The sequence below is a fragment of the Molothrus aeneus genome, chromosome 1 (genome assembly GCF_037042795.1).
Source record: "Molothrus aeneus isolate 106 chromosome 1, BPBGC_Maene_1.0, whole genome shotgun sequence".
Classification (NCBI taxonomy): domain Eukaryota; kingdom Metazoa; phylum Chordata; class Aves; order Passeriformes; family Icteridae; genus Molothrus; species Molothrus aeneus.
The window spans coordinates 46067257-46082298 of NC_089646.1; the positions used below are offsets into that span (position 1 = coordinate 46067257).

A 15042-nucleotide genomic window follows, 5' to 3' on the forward strand; every position below is an offset into this window, starting at 1 on the left:
ACATCCAGAGGGAACAGGGAATGGCACAACTATTCAGAAATACCTCCTGGATTTTGGTGAAGCTGTACTGTTAACAGCCAAGGCACTCTATTTGTTCCCACTGCTTTGCCAGATAAAAGGATTGCTGTGGCAGAGGACAAGGCCAGGAGAGAATCTCATCCCTCCACAGCAGCCCTGAATATCACACAATCAATGCACACAAAGATGCTTTCCGAGGGGTTAAAAATAAACATTAAAAAAATCTTGCACAAATTCCATTTGATATTACTCCTATAAATAATAAAAACTTCATATAGGTCTTTCACAATACCATGCTTTCATCCCAAAAACTCCTTTCTCTTCCTTTTGAGAGGAAGCAGTTCTCTTTGGTTCAGGTTAAGGGGAGGGGGAGATAAAAGCAAGAATGTTCTGTGGAGGGAAACCAGTAGCATATTTCTAGACTCCTGCAAATTTAATGACAATTAATCTAAGGGATATGACAAAAGAGGAACAAAAACACAAATGAAGAACAGTCTAAATTAAAACTAGCCTGACATCTGGAGGATGCCAAGTGTTTTCAGTGCATCTGAATGCAGCAGCTGGCAACACCTCTGCAGGACTTTGCTGCAACTACTGCCTCCTGCAGTGGTGCCCTCTTTGAGTGACAGGTGTTCCTTCTACAGGGTCACCAGCATTCCCCAGGGACTGGCTGCAAAATCAGTGAAAGGAAACCTGGAGTAATGGCACGTACAATGTTAGACACAGTTAGATTAGGAGGCTCTACTAATTCTCCACCAACTCTAGCTACCAAGGAAAGAGAAACATCTAAATTAGACAAGTCAAACAGAGAGGTAGTACCTCCATCACAGGGTGCTCACATCACCCTCTCTTTCACTGCAAAAATACAAAAATAGCCCTGGGACCTGGCCTAGACAGCTTCCCTGCTCCCTGGGCTGCAGAGCTCAGCCAGGCAGCTCCCACTCCACACATCTTACATGAATCACAGCCCTGGGGAAAAGCTTCCCCCACCAGCACCAGCAGCTCAGCATCCCAGCCAACACTTGCTCCTTCTTGGCTGCACTGGCCATGGGTCAATGCTCCTGCCAGCACCATCACAAGCCCACCACCACCTCTGACAAGCACCACCAGCCCTGGGCACTCTCACAACCACAGAAGGTAAAAATTAACTCCTGGAGATATTTCAGAGCCCAAAGAAATCACACCCAGGGTGAGCTCATCCATAGCCCTGCATCCCACCTCTGCTAAGACCAGTGCATTAGCAACGTTCGTAACCCACAAGCAGCACGCATGGGATGGGATGGGTTAAAGAGGATGCATTTTCCAGAAAACCTTCAGAGCTGGCTAATCTTGCCATCACACATTTAGTCTTCCAAAGGGCTGTAAGAACAAAAGATTAGCCAGACTCCCTAGGATGGCACATTTCTGGGAACTGGAACCAATCTATCTGACAATTATAAACTGTCCTTAAATGCCATTTAAGAAAAGACCAATAAAGCAGCTGACACAGGTCTGAAAGGAGCTTATGAACCCCATCACTTATGAAGCTCTCTCTGGAGATTTGCATTGCTTCTGCTAGTGCTGTAGCGTCTGTTCCAGACCAATACTCCTGAATTTTTTAATGCACCAGAAAGTATGTTAACAAACAACCCTTAAATCTCCAGCACAAGTAATTATTAAAAAAAAAAAAACACCTGAAAGCTTCTCCTGAAGGAGAAGAACGCTTTGCTTATTCACGCAACATTTGGATGGCAACATCTCGAGCCAGAAACTGCTCAATTTCTTCTTGGGTCATTATTTCAGACGCAGGAGCTGCTTCAGCAGGCGCTGGGCTCTCGCAGTTCAGGTTTGAGAAAGGGTTGAACCAACCCAGGGAGAAGGCACCTCCAAATGCCAGCTTCATTCCTTCCCAGCCACTGATCTTCTCCCACGTTGGCTTTTGGTTTTTGAGTCGCTCAATACCCTGCAAGAAGAGAAGAGTTTATGGTTATCTCACGCCTACGGCAGGTGTTGGAGCACCAAGCACTGTAGCACATGCAGAACTGCCTACCTATAGCTAGGTTGATGCTATTCCAGTTTGAGTGAACTAATGGGGAACTGTGTCTGTATGAAGACAGACACTCTGCATTACTGAGAGTTTCATCTCCACATTTAACAGCAAAACCCTCACACCAGATCTAATTCATGGACAGTCTGAGTCTTGCTGATGTATTTTGGAATCAGTTGATTTTTAGAGTACAGGGATGGCTTCTGAAAAGCCAGTCTTTTTGGGAAACATGGACCTCTTCTCACACAGCTTTTCAAATCCTTCCAAGGAGTGACAAAATACAGTTACAACTTAAGAGTTTCACCTTGTTTGGGCATTGTTTTGCAATAGTTCAGACACAGCCAAAATACTGCACCTTTTCCCAGCAATCAGGAATTTACCACTGCCACACCTAGGCTAGTCACTAGAAGTTCACTCTGTGCCAGTTAAGAGCAAATATTTAAGAACACAACTTCCATTTACCAAATTGTCAAAGACAAATCACAATGCAAGCCAGATAACCTGCTGGGAGTTGAGAAAATCTGTACAGGTTATTGTGGAAGCTTCAAAATGGGACTGGAGCCTTGGTCAGTCAATATTCTGATTCATCCTCCCTCCAAGAATGTCACTTTTAGTAAAGCAAACATTTTGATTGCACTTAATAAACAGATCCATCAAATTTGGGCAGGGATATTTTTTTCCTGATAGTCTTCTCCACATAGAAATAGGGAACTAAGATTTATTTTCTTAATGATTTTTTTAAGGCTACCACTGTGTGAAATAGGGCACGATTTTTTATGCCCATCTTCTGTATCATGTAAGAGAGGAGTCAGATCTGCAGCTGTGTACGATCCACTTGTGATGATATACAAGTGACCACACAAAAAGTCTGTTCTTAGAGAAGCAAGAATACTGGGATCCAAGTTTTGAGAAACTCAAGGGAAGGAAAAAAAAAAAGTGCAAATTGGGTTAAAACTGTAAGAAAGAACAGTTTTAGAAGAGCTAGAAGAACAGTACACTTCTCACATTCTAATTCTACAGATTTTTCTTGACAACACACAAAACATTCAGAGCTTTGCAGCGAGGGGAAAGGAATACACACAGCAGCTCAGCAGCACCACAGCTGCACTAGTTGTCAGCCTCACAAATAAGACAACAGCAGCAGCTCAGTTTGCAGTAACGCTGAGTCAGCAGAGCAGACCCAGGAGAAAGCACACCATAAACCAAAGCGCTGCGTGCAAAGCTTTTATGAACTTCATTCCTTCATTCATGCCCCATTTCTGGTGCTGACTTAAGAGAAACTCAGCAGTCAACGTGCAGAAAGGAACGACGCAATACCAAATCGGAATTCCTCAGGGCTGTAATTTGGGAAAAAATCAGGCCCTGAAGGATTTAGAATGCTAAACACAGGCCTGTGGCACCTCACCCTGCTCCCAAGCTTGCAAATGTACCATTTCAAGTGCTCCAGGGAGAATCCCCTGCAGCCTCTGGTGCCTTGGGATGGCACAATTTGTGTGCCACAGCCAGGACCTGACCTTACCTCCCTGCTGGGCAAGATGGAGAGGAGCAGAGTTTGTGCACAGCAGACCCTTGGCAAAGTGTTCTAGCACTACCATGAGCTTTTCCTCCAGGATACTGCATTTCCAGCACCCAGTGGCTGTGCAGCCAGGGGGCAGAAGCTCTGGCAGCCTAAAGCAGGAGAGCACCTTTGGCTGCGCGCTGTTCCTTAGCCAACTGCAGAGGTTTCCTTGTGTGTTAGTAACAAACTGGCTGGAGCACGGCTGGAGCACTTACTGCGTGAGCATCTGGAAAGAAGGAAAACAAGCAGCACAGAGCAGGAGGAGAGACAGACATCAGGCATTTAAACCCTTCCCTGAGAGCACAAGCTTCTACCCTGCCCGCAGTCATTTGTGTAATCCGCTTCAATCCCTGCTGCCATCTAGACTGGGAATACAAATTTGGAACATTTCTGTGCAGCAACCCCTCATTCCCTTCCCCCAAAAAACACTGCTCACCTGCTCCTATCAGCACCTGCTAACCAAGGCAAGGTCAGGCTGAGGTTATGCTAATGCCAATTAGGGAGTAGTTCATCAGAACAGCCAGGGGCATACTTTCTCTCTCCCAGCCTGACCTCACTAATCCCTTCACAGCATGTATTCAAAATAAACAGAAGTTTTATAATTGTATCTTGATCTAAGTTTGGCTGCTGGCCACATGGTCAGTAGGGCATGAGGTTGTGCCTTATAAAGAATCTAAGGGAGAGGGAAGGAATGCACAGATGTTGAAGACATTTAAGTACTATTTAATTAAGCTTTTTAAAAAGAAATATATTTACATTAATCTCTCACCATTATTTTACAAAGTGAGAATTTTGTGTATTGAATTAAACCAACACCTCTTTCTCTTTCCCATCATGCAGCTATTCCACTTAATAAAAAAAAAAATGCTTAGAAAGCATCATCTTTCCCTGTTTCAAATTACATAATTTTGAACCAATACTGAAAAGACATACAGTGAGAAATATAAGATACTGGACATTCCTCTTTAAGTAAAAGGCACGACATTGCAAACATGGGGACAGTTAGACAAGTTGACCTGTGACCACTGTGATGCTGTAGAATAATACCCATTTCTTCAATTACTGCCCTTGGTATCTCCTCCTGCCCAGTGCCAGAGGAGGATGGTGGGCTGCATGGTCTGACCCAGAAGCAATCTGTAGGACAGCTCTTGAATGTTAGAAGAAATGCATTAACGTCTTTCAATGCACTTTTAAGATGTGAAAGGAAAGAGCAAACCAAAAAGACAAGCATTGAGACAAATTGATGGTTAAGGAGAAGACACAGGAAGCATTGCCATTAGAAAATCATGATTAAGGCAGAAATTCTTTTACAGCAGCTCCTTCACACATTTCTGCACGGAGCACCACTTAGTTTTTTAAAACAGAAGTGCTCTGATTGAGTTTGTCCTTCAATTTCTCTTGGCCACACTGAAACAGAACCAGCACCTGAAATCAGGTAGTCCTGACCAAGAAAATACTTTCCATCAGCAAACCACTAAGTCTGCCTTTCTCATACTAATACTGACTTACTTTTAGTACCATTCAAATTGCATCAAACAAAGTCGTACAGCACAAGAAAACCCGAAGGCCCAGGTTACCACCACACACAGGACAGGTACCAGTGGCATTTCTGTGATGGTGCCTCATTTAAAAGACAAAACACACGGTTTGATCTCAGTACTATATAATGCTGTTTAACAATCTGCATCTGGTTTGAAACAAGAAAAACACAGTAGTTGCACATTTTTCCACAATGGTCAAAAGGCCAGAACAATATAATTAATCTTCCTCCAGAACACATAGCCAATAAGGGTAATTAAAATAAGCCCAAACTGGAATGTAAAATTTGTGATCAAAACAATCTTTGAAGCAGTGAACTACAGAGAGATGCATTCATTAGTTAATTGCCTAGGTGACTAAAGCCTCTCCCTTCAATATATTCTGATTTTGCATCAAGGCAGCTTTAGGGCCAGATTCTCTGCCAGTTCAAATTATCACCTGCACATGTCTCACTGGCTGGACTGACCACGGCCCAAGATCCAGCTTAACCATTAAGGGAGCATTCTCTGAGAAACACCATCACATACTCAAACCAGAGTTACAGCTTCTCCCAGCTGCTGAAATAAACCACTGATTAACAGATCAGCATATTATCAATTAACTCACTTTTCAACTTAGAAGTTGAACACACAAGTTAATTAACTTTTACATGCTTCTGCCTGCTTGCATACAGAAGTGAAAGTTCAGAAAACCATTACAGATTTTTCCCAAGATTTGGAACAAAGAAAGAAAGAAAGAACAGCAAACAAGTTTTTGGAAAAGTTTTATTGCATTTGTTTTCCATATGGAAGCATTAACAGATTGAAAAGATGCAGCATTCACATTACTTCCAAAATGAGACATCCATTAAATTTCTCCTTCCCTGATTTCCCTCCCTTCCCCCGTGGCTTTGAAGCAGTCTAAGCAGGTCAGTTTCCAAAAAAATATTTTAAGCCAAGGAAAGAAAAGATTCCTTGGAAGTCACAGATGCAGCTGATTTGTGTATTTCCTCTGTTTGCAATTCATTTAATGAGCCCATGGGAGCTGTGAATCAAAAATATAAATAAAATTCCTGCCTGAACACAAGATGTTGTAATTAACATTAACAGTTGGAATTATTAATGGTTTAGCTCTACCTGTTTTTGGAATGCATTCTGTCCCTCCCACTTTTCATCACCACACAGTTCATAACATCATGCATGCTCCTTACCATAAATATTTCCCAATTTCAAACCCTTACACATATATGTGCGTGTGCTTACACACATACACATGTATGCATAAACAGGAGAAAAGATTTACAAAGCTCTAAACCAGGGCAAAGCTAACAATATAGAATCAACCACCCTGGAACATTTACACATCCCATCAATATTAGTCTTTATAGTAATCTGGGCATTCATGTCAGTTTTTCACTTTAACACTGTTTCGCAGGCATTCCTCTAACAAGTCATTTACCAAGACAAACACACATCAAAAAACATGATTCTGCTATTCTAAACACTTGAAAATTAGCTTGCTTTCTTTCCTGGAAGTGTAAGGCATGTAATAATCCAAAGAGTCTTCTAAATCTGCCACAGTTATCCTACAGAGGCAACAATTTCCTGCACACAAGGGAGGGAACAGATAAAATAATGCCAGAAAGATGGAATCAGTTCTGTGGCTGGAAGGAAAAAGGAGGGTGGAGTGAGAATTGGTTTGGCAACTTTGAAGTACTTTAACTGTTTGTGATCACCAGGTCAATTGGCTCACTTGCTGTGCTGCCTTCTGGTCTTGCACCTTTTGGTACATGAAGGTGCTGCTCCCCTGTTCAAGTTCACTTATGAAAGAGCAATGTGCTCCTTCAGGAAGTCCAAAGGTGTCTGTGTAGGGCTGTTGGCACTCACAGGTCATCCACAGAGCTCATCACAGTCAGGAGACAGCATGAGAATTTACTCAGAAGAGGTGGGTCATAACAGAGAAGAGAGGATTCCCTTCACATTAGTTATGCCATACAGAAAGCAAAGAGAAACAAATGCCAGTAAAGTTAATGTGATAAAAAAGGAAAAAAAAGAAAAAGGGAAAAAAAAAAAAGCAGCAGTTTCAGCCAGAGATATAGAATTATCTAAAATGGTGGAACACAGGGTTTTTTTTTTCCTCTGCAATTATCAGCCATTTAATAGACATAAAAAAGTTCATTTTGCTTTTTGTTTTAAACATTCATGGAAAATTTGTAACAGTAGTGCTGTAATATGTTTCTATTTTAGTGGAAATGCTGGTCAGGAATTCCTCAGACCACATATTGGTATGGGTCTGCTTTTCCTTGGTCTGGTGTTGCGAATGGGCTAAGCCATGCTATAGAGAACGGATGGCCAAATACTGCTTTCATGTTCATCCATTTTGTTTTTTTAGCCCATCTTCTCTCTTCCTTTTTCAACTGTTCTATTCCCTGAAAACAGAAATATGACATTTTCAGTCAAATACTCAGGTTTTGTAGCTCTGGATTCGGGGAAAGGTCTCCTCTCAGTTACCCCTCATCCGAAGGACAGAGTAAGAAAATACAAATGCATCTGTACTGCCTTTCCTTTTCTTCTCTCTGCTTTATATTAAAAAATACTAAAGCTAGAAACTGTTCCTTGGAAATAAAATTGCTTCCATTTTCTTCAGACCTACATACTTCAGAACCATTTTAAGCTCTGCCATCCAATTGCCTCTGATGTCAATAAAAAAAACCCCACCACTTAAAACCAAACAAAAAGTATGTGCTTTAATGGCTGAATGCATTATGTGCTAACCAGATGGAAAAGTTTTAGAAGAAACCATTACAAGCTTGCAGAAAAAAAACAAAAAAAAAAGGGACCAAAAACCCCACAAACCCAAAGATAATCTCTGTAATGCTCTCAGATTCACCAAGCAAGTTCAGGAAGTGCCCATGGCTCAGTGTAGCTGAGTCTACCTGGTGCCTCTTCATGTGTCATTAGAATCACTGCTAAAACATGCATGGGCTGACAGCAGGGAGAGAGGGTTAAATAAGATACTGATTTGAAGAAATCATTGGCATTGTTTAGTAAAGGTTAGAGGCAGAACAAAAATAAGCCATCAAGCAATCAGCTGAAACATTCACTAGTTAAACATTAAAAAGAAAATAAAAACCCATATTGTGTCTGAAGCCCAGGAAGTGAATTTGGTCTTTCAGGAAAGCCATTTATGCTTGCTATAGAAGCCCAATGAGTAAGAGCAGTCACTGGAGAGCATCACTCTCCCACGGGCAGCTGCAGCTGGCAGATCACCCAGTTCCTTGACTCTGCATCTTTTGCAAGGCAAGGTTCCTCCTGACCTACATGTGTCTCCCATACTACACAGTAATGCACTGCAATACATCTGTGTGCCTCAAATCACTGACGCTGGGAGCTCTGATGAACAGAACATGGGGCAGCTGCAGGAGTTGTGCTGATCCCTGGTAATGTCACCTCCAGAGACAACAGCAAAATGCCAGGGTTCTGGGTCCCTTCAGGCAGAGAGAAACCATCCTGGTAGGACAGCATACTCAAATTGAGGAATGAAGTCTCCCAGTGACTGGAAGAGAAAGGTGAAAAAAGGGCAACATACGGCCCTGTCTCTAAAATGCAAATTAGAACACTGTAAGAGAGCACACCAAGAAGCACTTCACCTGGAAATATTCCTCTGCTCAAAACAGATTGCTTGCATACAGCTAGCTCAATGCTAGCAAACCAACAATGAGACATTCCATAGAGCAGAATCCTTACTGGTACATATTAAAAAAACACCCAAAAATAAAAACCCACAACCCAGTGGGGGAGACCATATTTCATTCCTTTATTTTAGAATGTGGCATTGTTCCTTTAACATCTACGAGTCCCCAGAACTACACTGGAAGGGAAAATCTGGGGACTTATTTGGGTGCCCAGCTGTAGGAAGCAGTTTCTAAAAATTCTTGACAGGTTCCAAAGATAGAGAAATTCAAATGATGATTTCACAGGCAGCATTGCCAATTTACACACTTTCTGCTGAACACAAGCTCAGCAGGATCTGTACCACTCTGTACTTCTTCCTGGGGCTCTCCCCATCAGAAAGCACAGTGAAGTCTTTCTCTGAACACACACAGGTGGAACATCAGCCTCTTGCAGAAGCCAAGCATTAAGGAAAGCACTGCAAACAAAGGCTCAGAACAATGGGCTTGTACAGCATATAATGCCAGTCACAGCTCTCTGACAGCAGCAAAAACATCTACTCTAGCTTCAACTGGCCATGGGCAAACAAGGAGAAAGAAACCTAAAGGAGGCAGGGGAGGAAAGAAGAGCTGTCCCTCTTTTAAGACTATCACGTCTCTCCAGCCACTCTGGTTAATTCAATTACCTGAGCATGCTTGGTGAAGAGTGCAAGTATTCACAAGTGTGGGAACACCCCCAGGAGTCACCAGCTCCATCTTCGCAGAAGTGAGCAATACATGGATTTAGGACTGCAATATTACTATATCATCTCTACTATGCCATCTTCAAATCAGAGATGGCTTGGTGGATTTGCAGCAGACTGTATCCAGCAGTTTCCATGAGCCTACTCCACTCCCTTTTCTTTTTCCTCCTGGCAAGAGTTTTTGAACTGCTGAAGAGGTAGCTAAGGCTGGAAAATCTTCTAGCCTAAAAGAAGTGTGCGTGTGTGTTCCTCCCCCAACTTCTCATCTTGGCTTTCCAGCCTTTCCAGCACATAAATCTGTGAATAGTTGACAACCAGGACACACAGCTGAATTTCAGACAATACTGATGTAAAAGCACTTCATTAAAGGAGAAAGGTTCTCCAATCCACAGGGACAAATACTCTCTACAGAGTAACCCCAGCTACCTATGCCTACCTCATGGGAGCTACTGTCAACACAGCACCCCAGCCAATACACAGGGTACTGTGTCCCACAGGAACCCTCAAGAGCACCATCCAGCACTGTGCTAACTCAGCTTTATTACACTGGATCTCTCCTCAGAGGGTACATGGGTCTCCCTGTGCCATGAGGCAAAACCCTGTAGCCCTGTAGACACTGTTTCTACAAATGGTGAGAGACAGGGTAAAGGAGAGAGCAAGACACCCACCGTTTCATCAGTGCAGATGGAGTGTACTTGGGTCCCAAACATAACTGAGGTGAAGATGAGAAATAGGAGAGCTTCAAAACACAAGAGGATGAGTAGAATCACTGTAGTTGGTGGAGAGAAGGAACTACATTCTGTGAAGACAAAACAATGGAGTTGGAAGGATAGACACCAAGTAATGCAGCTGCTGCAAAATACCCACTAAGCCATGAATTTCCCATACCCAAACTATCAATTAATTATATGAACACCATTCCCAGAAAGATACACAGGGAAGCTCTGACATTCAATCATAAAATGATCACTCCCTCAAATTTCAAAAAAAGTGAAAAAGCCCACCAAAACCCCTGCAACACTTCAAGATTGCGACTTTCTTTTCCACTTTGGTGTTTCCCCAGCATACCAACTAGGATGCCATTCTCCTCCATTTCACATGGAGGTTCTCTCTTAAATCTTAGACTTAACAGATTTTCCACAGTGATAAGTCCATTAAAAATCTCAAGCTGGCAGTCAGGACATGAGCATATGTAGCACCAACATAAAACCAGGGTGTGCTTCCTTTCATAACTGTTCTAAGCTGTAACTAAAAGAAGGTCAGATTAAACCAAGTTCCTATTCTTCCTCATACTCAACAGTGCAACCTCAAGCAAGAGCTGAAAAAAGAAACCCAAGAAGGTAATTAGAAAGGAGGAGCAGAAGAAAGTAATGTTATAGGGCCAAAGTCATAGTTGAGTGCTGCAAAGTTACAGTTGAGTGCTGTAAGTGCCAGAACATCTCCAGATTTTTCCAAAATCTAAGACTCTCACCAAAAGCCTGTATTTTTCTAATGAGATCTTAGACTTAAACAGATAATCAGGAACTAACACAATCTGCACAAACACAAGGCAGCTGGAACAGCACATCCATCTCCTAACAGCTTTGCTCTGCCACCTAAACCTGGGACAGGTGTAGGGAAGTGCTTTCCCCACAGGAACAGGCTCTGAGAAAGGACATAAGGGATATATCTTTTAATGTATCCTTCCTTTATGGCCCTGGCCACTGCAGTCAAATGCAGATGTTCTCAGTGACTGCTGGCAGCTGTTTTAAAAGTTTTGAAGTGCAGAACAACCTTTTCAAATTCAATTCACATGTGTATCCTCTGCAGTACTATGATCTAAAACCAGTCATGATATTGAGACTACTACTGCAATTCCAAGGGAAAAAACCCTCCTCTTTTTCCAAAAAAACTCACAGGCAGTACATACATGTGCACACACGTTCTTTGATACCTTGCTGTTCAACTCAGCATTACATTAAGGGTTTCCCATATCCATTTGTGGTTTTAGGAACATACACAGACTGACTTTGTGAAAATGTACTCACTGACTACTTCAGAGTGAATGCTGAGGTTTTTGGTTTCACTTTTTTGAGCTGCTTGGGCTCTGGTTTTGGTTTGTTTGGTTTATGTTTTTCTGAGGAAAAGAATTGTTTGTTCTTGTAAGGGTGGATTTTTGGATATGAGCAGCATGTTTTCCTGGCAGTCTTGCAAGAATGATTCACAGTACCCTTTTAAAAAAAGCATACACATTCTTCTTATCTTTTGCTAGCATTCAGGAAATTAGTGCTGTGTTCATGCCAACAGTAGGTTATTGCACACATATTCCTTAGGTGTCTTTACATATCAGCTTTTTCCTAAGCACTATCAGGTATAAGTTAAAAGAGGACTTTTCAGGACAGAGATTCCAGCAGCTCAAAAAGAATTATGAAGTCCCAGGAATGATCATTAAAAAGACAAAAAAAATTAAAAAATAGAGATAGCATAGCAGAACGTTGGTAACATTCTTCTGAAATAAGCCAACTGCATTTTAAGTTCTTATTCAAAGGATAATCTGTTATTTTAATAAGGTATTTTGTTTATACTCACTTGTCCAGTCTTCTTCAAAGCAGTACAAGAAGTGAAATCCCACCATGATTAGGGCATGCAGGGAAATCAGTGCTATATACATCTGAAAAATGAAGGATGTAATACAGGTATCAAGTGAGTTCAAAGACCAAAATGCTTTATCTTCCCAACACTTTATTTAAAAGCACAGTGCTAAGATTTCAAAATAAAACCAAACCACAAAACAACTCCAAAAACTATCAAGCTCTCCCATCTCCCCTGAAAAAGCACTGTGAAGCTGGCAAACAGCATGACTACATAGACTCATTCTCTCCTTTGAACAGCTCTGAGTGAACACAAGGCAGATGCTGAATCCAACAGCAGCTGAATCCAAAGCCCAGCCTCCTGTGTCCCGGAGTGGCCTTCCACACAGCTCACTGCCCTTACCTCAGCTCAGCACTGCACAACCTTCAGAGAACAGTAACACTGATCAAGGTATCCAGTTGCCAAAGCCTACATCCTTGCTCTTGACAGCACTACAGTTTCCCAGAGAAACAACAGTCGTTTTCTTTTAACCAGAAAATGCACTTTGTTTTCCAGTATGAGGTTCAGAAAAATTACTTTTTTTTTTTTTAGAAGTACTTTCTCCGAGGCAGGCACTAGCATAGAAAGTTTCTCTCAAGCTTTAATACTTCGTACTTAATAATTTTTGGTTTAAACGAGGTCTTAGCTTTGTAAGAAAAACTGTATGTAACAAAAAGTTAGAACAAAAGCTATGTGCAATGTCACACATAGATTACAATTTACTAAGGGGTAAAAAAGTTACTCTTCTGAACCTACAACTCTGAGGAAGATAGGAATATAGCAGAAGTGAGAGAGATTTTGTAACAAGAAACACCTCTGGAAGCAGTAAGAGGCAATAGGGGAGCATTCTGGTTTTCCTTGCAAGTTGAGCATGTTGCTGCTCTTTCACTTCCTCATGTATTAAAAAGAATATTCAATAACAAAACCAGCAACCCTTATTTTGTTTGTCTCAACCAGATTAAGTCTTAAATACAGTCTGCTAGAAAGTGGATATCAAGTCCTAATAGTAACTGAAATCCTTTTGAGAGGACTAGAACACCTAGCTCACTTCTCAAGGTTTAAAAAAAACCTGTTTGCTCATAGGAAAGAAATAGGATTAATTTTGTTCTGTAATCCACATCCTTGCAAACCCCAGCATAGAACACTAGGCCTGTCATTTAACGGAAAATCTCCTCCTTTCTGCTTGGTAATATGAGAACATACTTCCTCAAACCTACAGATGTCTCAGAAGATTTATCAATAAAACAGAGCATCACTGAGACTCAGCCTTGTAATGTTCACACTACTCCCACGGGATATTTGCAGTTCACTTTGATGAAACACTTTTCAAACCTTCCAGAAATATCCACTGTTCAAGTTTGCACTCCTGTTTTCTTACTCATGATGCTACAGATATAGTACAAAAAGTCAAGCACCTCCGTGGTTTTCAAGTACAAAAATAAACCACTTGCAATTAAAAGGTGGATAATTCTTATCCAAGGGGATGCAGGCTTCCCACTCCTTCTTTGAGATGTGGCAACAGCTCTTATTACATGATCCCACACAGATACTTGTACAACTATAATGTTTAGGAACCCTACATATGGCCTGGGATCCTACCAGCCAGTGTTTGATGTAAAAGGATGGCCCCTCCCTCAAAGAGCTCAGCACCACAATACACTACTCACATTACAAAATAGGTGCTGAGCAACCATCAATGCAAACCTCAAAAACCCCTGACAAATGCTTCCTGTGATGCCTCTTCCTATTGCTGTGGATGGATGGTGGGGGGGGAGGTGTTTCCTAATTAGTGAAACAGAAGCCCACAGCAGGTCCCCATAAAGTTCTTCCAAAACACGAAGGAAGAGAACACCAGCCCTGGGAGCTGTTTCACCAGACTAGGCACTACATTTCAGCACTTCCCACTGGACAACCTCAATCATCACCTGTGAAATACTTACTGTAAACAGTACAAAGTACTTCTGGTTATTCTCTCCCACACAGTTATTGACCCACGGGCAGTGATGGTCCATTTTCCGAATGCACCTCTTGCAAACACTGAAAGAACACAGGTCTTCGTTAACAGCACTTTTCATTCCAAGAACACAGGATTTTACAGGGATTTGGGGGACAAAGAATTTCAGCTAAAGAACCAAAGGCGAAATCTGAACATGAAAGAATTTACTTGCCACCATATTTATATTTGTGGTTTGCTTACTTGACTAAGCCTGTTCAAAATGAATCATACAATACCAAACCACCATTGCAAAAATTAATGCCACACACCAATGGTTCTTTCCAAAATATGGTTTGAACAATACATTCAGACAGATGGAAAAAAAAATCTGTGATTTTTTTTAGTTTTAATCTATTTGGCCTGTAAAAACGTCCACAGATTAAAACTAAACATAAATCACAAATATACAAAAGGTAGTAATGAATAAAGATACTTCTCAGAGTTGCTAACAACAAACTCAGGTTTATTTGCCAACATTTGCTGGTAGCAGGAACTTGCAATCAAATAAGGCATTAGGAAAGATTCTTGACATCAAGCAGAAAATAGCTGTGGCAGTCAGTCAAGAAGATGGTACCACAATAGACATTCAAGGTGAAATTAGATGTTAAAGTACTTCACAAAACCAGACTAATGAAATCAAAATTCAAATTCTTGCCAATGTGCAAATTGTGGCTGGAAGTCAAATAATTAAAATGTTATTACTTTATATATTACTCTGAACATCATTCTCTTGCTTAGTCAGTGACTGCTTCAACACACATAATAAAGGAAGCCTTTTTCTCTGCTGCTTTCTCATATGATAGGAGACGAAAGCCAGTCAGTCTCCTGATACCACATTGTACAAACAAGCACAGAAATCAAATATGAAAAACACAAAACCCCAAAGCAAACAAACAATAGACC

General features: G+C 41.4%; 1 protein-coding gene across 5 annotated transcripts in view; it reads right to left on the reverse strand.

Annotated features, from left to right (window-relative positions):
- Window positions 1-1726: 1726 nt before the first annotated feature.
- ZDHHC3 (zinc finger DHHC-type palmitoyltransferase 3) overlaps window positions 1727-15042 on the reverse strand; it is a 33692-nt gene continuing 20376 nt past the window's right edge. For 4 of the 5 annotated variants that reach the window (XM_066556245.1, XM_066556225.1, XM_066556236.1 and 1 more), the window contains exons 4-7: window positions 14084-14180; window positions 12102-12183; window positions 10202-10332; window positions 1727-1960 (exon numbers count right to left, since the gene is read on the reverse strand). In XM_066556245.1, the coding sequence (XP_066412342.1) occupies window positions 1727-1960; window positions 10202-10332; window positions 12102-12183; window positions 14084-14180 (544 nt within the window). Of the gene's footprint in view, window positions 1961-5887; window positions 7549-10201; window positions 10333-12101; window positions 12184-14083; window positions 14181-15042 lie in introns of those variants that run through there. The other variant, XM_066556260.1, reaches the window with a different exon arrangement.